At 34.1% G+C, this 8,435-nt stretch overlaps 1 protein-coding gene across 1 annotated transcript; it reads right to left on the reverse strand.

Moving 5' to 3' along the window:
* Positions 1–1,026: 1,026 nt before the first annotated feature.
* Positions 1,027–7,537, reverse strand: LOC126702635 (mitochondrial import inner membrane translocase subunit PAM16 like 2). The gene is made up of 4 exons (XM_050401399.1): positions 7,285–7,537; positions 5,642–5,729; positions 1,460–1,593; positions 1,027–1,386 (listed from the first exon to the last, which is right to left on the reverse strand). Exons 1-4 carry the CDS (start codon positions 7,285–7,287, stop codon positions 1,261–1,263), a joined length of 351 nt encoding a protein of 116 aa, XP_050257356.1. The 5' UTR covers positions 7,288–7,537; the 3' UTR covers positions 1,027–1,260.
* Positions 7,538–8,435: the final 898 nt, after the last annotated feature.

Below are 8,435 nucleotides of genomic sequence, written 5' to 3' on the forward strand. Positions count from 1 at the left end.
TCACAAATCTTTAGTGATATGTCATATATACTAACCATTTAAATTGATAGGCATTCTTTGAAGGGAAAATTGCACTAATCTCCCTTAAGGTATTGTTATTGAAATCACACTGTTCTTAAATCATTCACAAACCTCACATTGCTTTTCAATTAACTACACTAAACTCCCCTTGCAACTTACAATTGATTCACTAACGGATATTTATAAAATTATAATAAAAATATTATATTTCCACTTTTACCCAACTTTTGTGAAATCACATTTTATCCTCTCACTTAAATAAAAAATAGATAAATAAATAAAATTGCCATTTGAGAGAGAGAATAAAAAAAGTATAAAAGAGAGAAGAATTATATGAATTTTTGATAGGTAGAAGAATTATATGAATAATTAAAATATATACTAATATGGTTTAGATAAAACTCAAAACACCCCGCGCACTCTTAGTGTAATGTTTACCCTAAAATTTCGAAGAAAAAACTTTATTTAAATTTACACTAAAATTAAGCCAAATGAGAAATCTACTACATCGTTTTGAACTTATTTGGAATTTTAGTGGCCAAAAGAGCTTGCCTTATAAAAGGATGAACATCCAAATTTTTAAACACAAGGCAAATTAAAATGACCGATACTTAAAAGGTTCGATGTATAATTAATTTAGTCAAATCATTGGTTGGTTAGAGGGTGACCTATCAATAATTGGTGGTCCTTCCCTTGAACTGGTCACGAAGCTCTCATCTGAGTTGTTAGGTTTTAAAATTCCTTCTCTAGTTGGGGATTTTGGTTCAATGTTATACAGTCGCACGTACTCTTTTCACATCTTGCTTTGAACTCAATCCAAAATGTATGTTTTGTTTTGAAACCAATCCAATTAGAAGGGTATCCACAACTGCTATTGAACAAAAGCAAGGAGTGAAGTCCATTGCTTCAGAATGGGGTGGCCTAGAGGCCCTAGACTTTATTATACTTATTTCATTTTTAGTAAGTATTATTATGCTTATTTTTATTTCATTAAAATGCACACCATTAACAAACTCTCAAATATTTTGAGACGAAGAGAACACGTCCAATCTTGTCACTTAGACATTAATCATCCTGATCCAGAGACAGCTTGTCCATCAGATTTGCAAAGTGATTCATTTTATGATTTATACAATTCCGTCAAGAGTGACCACGGTAGAGTTCCAAGACTACCAGAATATTAAAAACAAAATCAAGGGAGCAAGGTACACTACATGCAAAGAGACCTTCGCTGAGTTTTCAACTAGGGTTACCCTGACCTTTGTCTCTATAGAAAGCCTCTAAACATTCCTTGGCTCTGTGAACCTTCGACTGAAGATAAAAGCTCCCATTCTTCGCATTCCTCTCAAACAAAGCATCATATTTCTGCAGCAGATTATCTTTTTTACAACGTATTCATAATGTAAAATGAAAAGAGCAGAAAAGAGGGGATGCCGACCTTCAAAATCTCCTCCCAAGCAGTTTGATCAGAGACCCCAAGAATCTGCCTAGCTTCTTGCTCTGTCATCGCTTTGCTTGCTTTGCGGACTGTGTTGTTTAATGTTTCTTGGGCAACACCAGTTTTTGAGGCGTCTGCAATATAACACATACAATGTAATCAGGGCATGCCTAAACATCTTAAATCATTATAATAGGTGTTTAACAGTAGGGAAAGCACTACAAAAGTTGCTCCCATGTTTGGGAACTTTGTAGACAGAACTGATAAATTTAGAAGTTTGGCTCTGTATCAACATGCAAGCACACCCTAGAACTCAGCTTCTTGCTATGGAATGAAGGGAGTGATGCAGGACAGAAGCATGAATGGGCTATGATACCAATTTTGATGTAGGATCTCTAAGAATTCAGCAATAAATTGGATTTCTTGATGAAATCTTGAAGGGTTCTTGAATAGGGTTAGATGTTTAAGGGACTAGGTAGGTTTAGGTATTAAAAAAAAGATTGAACCTTAGGTAGGTAAAGACAACCACATCCTCAAAGCTTAAATGAAGCTACTGAAAATTTATTAATATCAATCTCACTCTCTCTCCTCTATTGAATACATAGGCTCCTTTATAGGTTATTGCTAGTACTACTACTAGAACTCCTAAATAACCTTTTTCCTAGAAAGACTAGGGATTCCAAAAAAATAAATAAAAAGTACTAACCAAATAGAAAAAAAAAAAAAAAAAAAAAATCCTCATCTGCCTTTGGTATAGGCCAAGGACAGCCCAAACCCACATCAATTGCACTTTTTGATAGGTAGATAGTGGAGGATGGGGGGAGGTGGGGTTCAATCCATAGACATAGAGCACTACAAAGAATGCTATTACCCCTGGGCTATCACTTGAACCTCAAATTACCAAATTGCCCTTATTTTGGTAGAACTTAATTAAAACTGAACCAGCAACTTTATAAGATAAAAAACTTAATACTAAGACTCAATAAACACTAAAGCAATTTCTGGAGGGTGCAAAGAAAGCTCCGCATCAAAACGAGACCACAAATCTTGAATTTTATTTTTATAATTCCACAGTCACAATGGGGGAGGGGATATTTTAACTCTGGACATCTTTGTTAGAGACACCAGGAGGTCCCACTTGAGCTACAAGACTCTTGGCAACCACCAATCTCAAATCTTGTGGTATTTAATCTTTTTCCTTAGAGTCTTTACTGTCTACATCAAGGGAAATGCATTGCCTAGCATCATTGTTACATAACACAAATTGATAGACAAAAATAATGGAAAAATAAAAACAGATCTTGACACACTGGATTTATATGGAAAATCCTCTCTCCCTAATGGGAAGGAGGGAACTACACATAGTTGGGGACCTGGGGTGCTTCAACTAATTGGAGAAATTTATTGAAAAGAGAAAAAAGGCAATGCGGGGAAGCTACAAACATCAACTAAAGTTACATATATAGAACATAAGTTACTATGATCTATCAGTCTAAGAGAGAAGTAAGCCCAAGGCTAGAATCCAATCAAACAAAGATTTGGAGAAACACAGCTTAAGATTGAGAGTAGTCCATTCATAGTCCTCAAAACATTTACAAGAAAGGAATAGAATCACTATGGTGGGAAGAAATTACTTGCCATAGAAAGTAGTAAAGAGTGCAGCAAAAATAGGTAAATAGTAGGCTGCAGCAACAATATTAAAGAAAAAAAAAATGCTTTCTATTCTTCAAAGCATAGAATATGGAAAATCTACTTTGCAAAACACTGTTAAAAGCTATTACTAGAAAAACTTCTTGAAAACAGAAGGGTTTTAGGAAAATTTTAAAATGTACATTAAAAAAACTGACCAACTAACAATTTTTTTAATAGGTAAATAAGCAGTGTATTGAAAAGGACTACTTCTACATGAATACACACAAAGTAGTCGAAAGGATAACAAAGGTTATGCACAAAAACATAACGATTCTAAAAACTTACTTTATTTGCATTATAGTTTTTTTTTTTTCCTGGTTCCTCAGTAAACTGCCTGTGTGCTCTGGTTCCTTGTATTGATTTCTTTATTCAATGAAGTTATATTACTTATCAAAAAAAAGGAAAAAAAAAGTTAAAATTAGTAAAGCCTCACACCTGAGACCAATCAAACAACAATCTAGCAAATAGCTCAACACCGGAAATTTCCCTATCCTCAAATGTACAACAATTTTGTTCATGCCACAAAGTCCACATCAAACATTAAGGGACCAAATTCCAGATATCTGAAAATTGCTTCTCTAGCCAATTCTGCCATCCAAACAAATGGTCTGGGACTGTTTCTGGTAGCACCCAGTGAAACCCAAAGGAACGAAAGACAAAACTCCACAACGCAACAACACCCTACTAGAGTGTATCCTCTCTTAATAAGACCATCTCTAACTCCCAATCATTAAAGTCTCTTACAAACCTGACATCCTGACTCCTCTGTTCACCGCCATTCTGTTTTCCCAACAAGGAACCAACTGAGGCATCTCAAACTAATAAACAATCATACAGGTCAGGAAAAGCCATCTTCAACAGTTGGTTGCCACACCGCCTATCATGCAATTCAAACACGGCTGCCCTCCCCTACATCAAAGGGAGTATACTGTAAGAACCCATCCCACCCCATATGAATACTTTTCCATAAGTCACAACCATGAGTTGCCTAAGAATTTTTCAAGCACCAACCACTGCACTCTCCACAGCAACTACACGCCTCCATAACTGCACTTCCTCCAACCCAAAGCGCCATAACCATTTAACCATCAGAGCTTGGTTAAAGGTGGACCAGCTCCCTATCTCTCTAACCACCTTTCACTAACCAATTAAGAATGGGAAAAGTAATATTCATTTTATTCACATATTTGAGAGCACTCTTCTAAAATAGGTTTCAGGACTGGTTCTACAAAATATCAATGTGATATGATTTCTTCAAAGGCTCTGTTGGGCTCGTTGGGATATTATTCCTAATTTGAGAAGATTACATGTATAACAATTTATACTTTCCCCCTTTTTCTGATAGCTAATCAAACATTTATTGAGGAAAAAAAGAAGAGTAACTCCCCATGTACACAAGCAGTACACTAGGGAAGCTACAAAGATCATCATAATTCACATGAATCTAAAAACTCCACCAGAGAGGAGAATGAGTGACTACTTAAAGCAGCCATACAAGCATACAGAGAATGAAGTAAGAATAGTTTCAACTCTAAAGACGGCTCAACCCCTTCAAAGACGCACCTTTTTTTTTTTTTTTTGATAAGTTTCAAAGACGCACTTGTTATACAAAACAGAATTTTCTTGAATTTCATTATAAAATAAATAAACAAACTGGCCTTGAAAATAATAACAGCTTTGCTAAAACGCACAGCGGCACAGTTACTTCATGGAAATATCAAACATTTAAATAGTTTTCATGATGTGATACTTCTCAGATACTCTAATATACATATGAAATACACCTTCAACATTAGGTTATCACCTTTCACTATAAATAAGAAAATAATTGTAGATTAAACATAGGAGGGGATTATATACATTTATATAGACAAATACAATTCATGAGCCATATATGGTTGAAACTGGGACCTTACCCTTCACCCCTTGTTGTATAGGAGAAAGAAGAAGGAGATGCCATTTGGTCCAAAAACACTAATATATAAGTTGACAATGTTGTGTAATAAATGCAACATACTTAACAATTTGAAAAAAACAATATTTTAAACATATCTATTTCTTAAGTACAATATGCCTCCCATATTATAAACTAGTTTTCTAAACATTATCATATCGGTGTATCCATGTTCTTAACATAGCGGTGTTCTGTATCTACATACACACTTTGTTGCAATTTCCCAAGAGATCGTTTCTTCCAATGGATATTTTAATTAAAAATTTGCTTATTCAAGCTTTTATTGCCTATGAATTGTGAATAAGATTTTTTACTAACCCATGACACAAAAAAAAGATTATTATTATTATATAACATTGAAATCCCTACCATGAACAAATATGATCACATGAGCCAGAACTCCAAACACAAGAACAACTGGCAACAGCTTGTTAGAAATAATGATTACAGTAAGAATAATAACAATATTACGCCCGGAAGAGGAAAAAGTAGATAGCAATTCCAAGTATAAAGTTACTACAACGAAAAAAGCTTACTTGCAAGTGCTTGACGGTATGCCTGAACAAAAGCCTTTGCTAACATGCCAGAGCCCACCACAATCAAGTTAATAATAACCCTTCCAGCCTGTGCAAATGGACAAATGAACAAGCCAAATGTAATAGAAAAGTTGATGATTCAGGCTTTGCAAACAAGAAAGATGACAATCTCTCTCTCTCACACGCGCACACACAAAGACAAATATAATTATGTAAATGGGTTTGTAAATTGTTTCACCCAAGAATTTTCCATTTTTTATTAATATGAGTTACATTAAAATAGTGGAATAACGGGCATGGCCCAAATGTATACAAGAGAAACACCTAAGATTCAAAAGACCCAAGAACTCAAGGAAGTTTGAACAGAATGTCAACTAGTGGCTGCCATCCAAATGTAAATAAGAAGAAAATTTTCAGCCTCAATACCAGTAACTCCCCTAAAACCTGGTGCATTCCTTTCTCTCCTAATACAACTCATTAACATAGGAGAATTGTATTTCAAATCTCACCACTATGCCATCTACAAAAATGTCTCTTCCAACATGCCAACAGTTCAACCACTGTTCTTGGAATAACCCACCTAACCTCAAACAAACAGAATGCTAGAGTCCACATTTAATTAGCATGCCACAATGAAAAAAAAATGATCCACTATCTTCCCATTTGATTTATATATGCAACATCGATTACAATTACTATACCATGATTTATCAACTTAGTTCTTATTCCCCATTCTTTAACTCATTATTATAGCCCTCCCCCCCCCCCCCCCCCCCACCCCCCCTCTTTTCTTTTTAATTACATTCAAATTCTAAGGCATTCTTAAAACCTACTAGGCTATCTACACCAGCACAGAAGTTTATAAAAACATATGCAACAAAACTTTATCCACGTGGGATTGGTTGCAGAAATCATTTCTGACCATTTAGTTCTATCAAGGGAAATCCATTTTGTTGAACAAAGATCATCATGTCTCTTAAAAGCTTGAACCAAAGTTATTTTGGTTTTCTCTTCTCCCTATAGCCCATCAATTTTGATGAAGTTGGTCCATCTAACTACCACAGTCATTAATTTTGGTTACACAAGAATAACCCACTTTCTTTCCCATCTTGTTCTCAATTATTGCCATCGGCCCATCACCATTGCTGCCACCGCAACCACCAACCACAAGATAGTGCACACAAACGCAAGCGCACACACAAAATATATATTCAAAGTAACATCTATTATAACTTTTGGTTAATGTAACAGTAACACCATCAAAAATCATTTTATTGACCAAATATTTCGACAAATCCACCCGTTGCATTATTCACTTTCCCCATATTTGTCAAATCTCAAGATGATCAGAAACCAATAACCGTCTCAACTATAAATTTTTAGCTTTTTTTTTTTTTTTTTAAATGCCAAACACACAAATTATGGATTGGATAAAAATGAAATCTAAAATTTGATATGCATGATGAACTTAATAATTCTAAGCTAAATCTATTATGAACATTGTAACATTGAGGTGCATCGTAGCAGTAATCGAAAGCCTTTTAACAGGAAGAGACACAATAGCAATTCTAAAATGTCCTAAGCTACGACGCTGTTTGGTTGCCGAGAAAACACAACAGAAAATGAAGAAGAAATGAGCATACCATAGTTGGAAAAGGTAATGGAATCGATCGCTGTATCGACGATGAGCTTTTGGTCGAAGAAATTAGGGTTTCGTTATTGAATTGAGAATCTCGTTCTTGTTCTTCGCGACAACCAAGATTTTGCGCCAAGTGGAAGAGGAGGAGCAATCCCAATTTTTTATAACATAGGGTTTTGGCCTTTTGGGAAGAGAGATAGAGAGAGAGACTGTTCAGGCAGGCAGGGAAATGAAAATTTGTGAGAGAAATTCGAAAATTTGAGGGGGAAGCTAAACTGATCTAAGTGGTTACCTAGACGGATGCAACGTGTGCTATCTGGTTGACAAGTGTCATAAGTCACATCAGAACTTTTTTTTTTTTTTTAATTTGTTTTGAAGATACAAATGAATAGAGTGTCTTAATTTGTACGCATTTTAAGTGGAGTTTGAGATATATTTTTATCGGGTTGTCGTCAAGGTTTTTTTTTTTTTTTTTTCCCCTATTAAACGTAAGGTTTAAGGATACTTTTTAAGTCATGTAAAAGTTCAGTCCAAATTAGAAAAGCTCTTTAAATAATAATATAGATTATAAGAAGCTAAATTACAATTACCACATCTACAATTTTGTCTGATTATCTCAATTGGTAAAGTCTCTAATAATTAAATAAGAGATCTGAGATTCAATCCCCACCTACACCAAAAACCAATTAGTATCTTGGTCTGATGATAAAGAGCTATTATAAAAAATAGATGCCATAAGTTGAAATTCTCTCAAAAAAAAAAAAAATTACACTGTCTGGATGTAATTGAGGAAATGGAAGAGAAGGTAAAGGGAAGGAGAAAAGAAAAGGAAGGGAACATTAGTTTCTTGAGGTGTGTTTATATACATTACCTTTGTTTGGTTTATAAAAGGAAGGGAAATGAAATATGTGTATTTTTACATTTATGTCTTTATCTACTTTGACAATTTTTTCCACTTTTTTATGAAATAATTTTATGGATATATTTCAGTTTTTTTTTTTTTTCCTTTTCAAATTTTATGTTTGGTTATACAATTGATCATTATATTTATTTAATTTGAAATTAATTATTAAAAAAAAAAAAAAAAACATCATTCTTTAACCAATCGTTAAAAAAAAAAAAATCATCATTTTTAACATTTTTTTTTTAGATTGG

Source organism: Quercus robur, chromosome 10 (assembly GCF_932294415.1).
Source record: "Quercus robur chromosome 10, dhQueRobu3.1, whole genome shotgun sequence".
Lineage (NCBI taxonomy): Eukaryota > Viridiplantae > Streptophyta > Magnoliopsida > Fagales > Fagaceae > Quercus > Quercus robur.

What these genes read in the sequence shown, in the direction of transcription:
- LOC126702635 (XM_050401399.1), bottom strand. An exon ending in ATACCGTCAAGCACTTGCAA is followed by an intron (nt 1,594 to 5,641) that starts GTAAGCTTTTTT and finishes GTTATATTGCAG; the next exon opens with ACGCCTCAAAAACTGGTGTT. An exon ending in CTTGGGAGGAGATTTTGAAG is followed by an intron (nt 1,387 to 1,459) that starts GTCGGCATCCCC and finishes AATCTGCTGCAG; the next exon opens with AAATATGATGCTTTGTTTGA.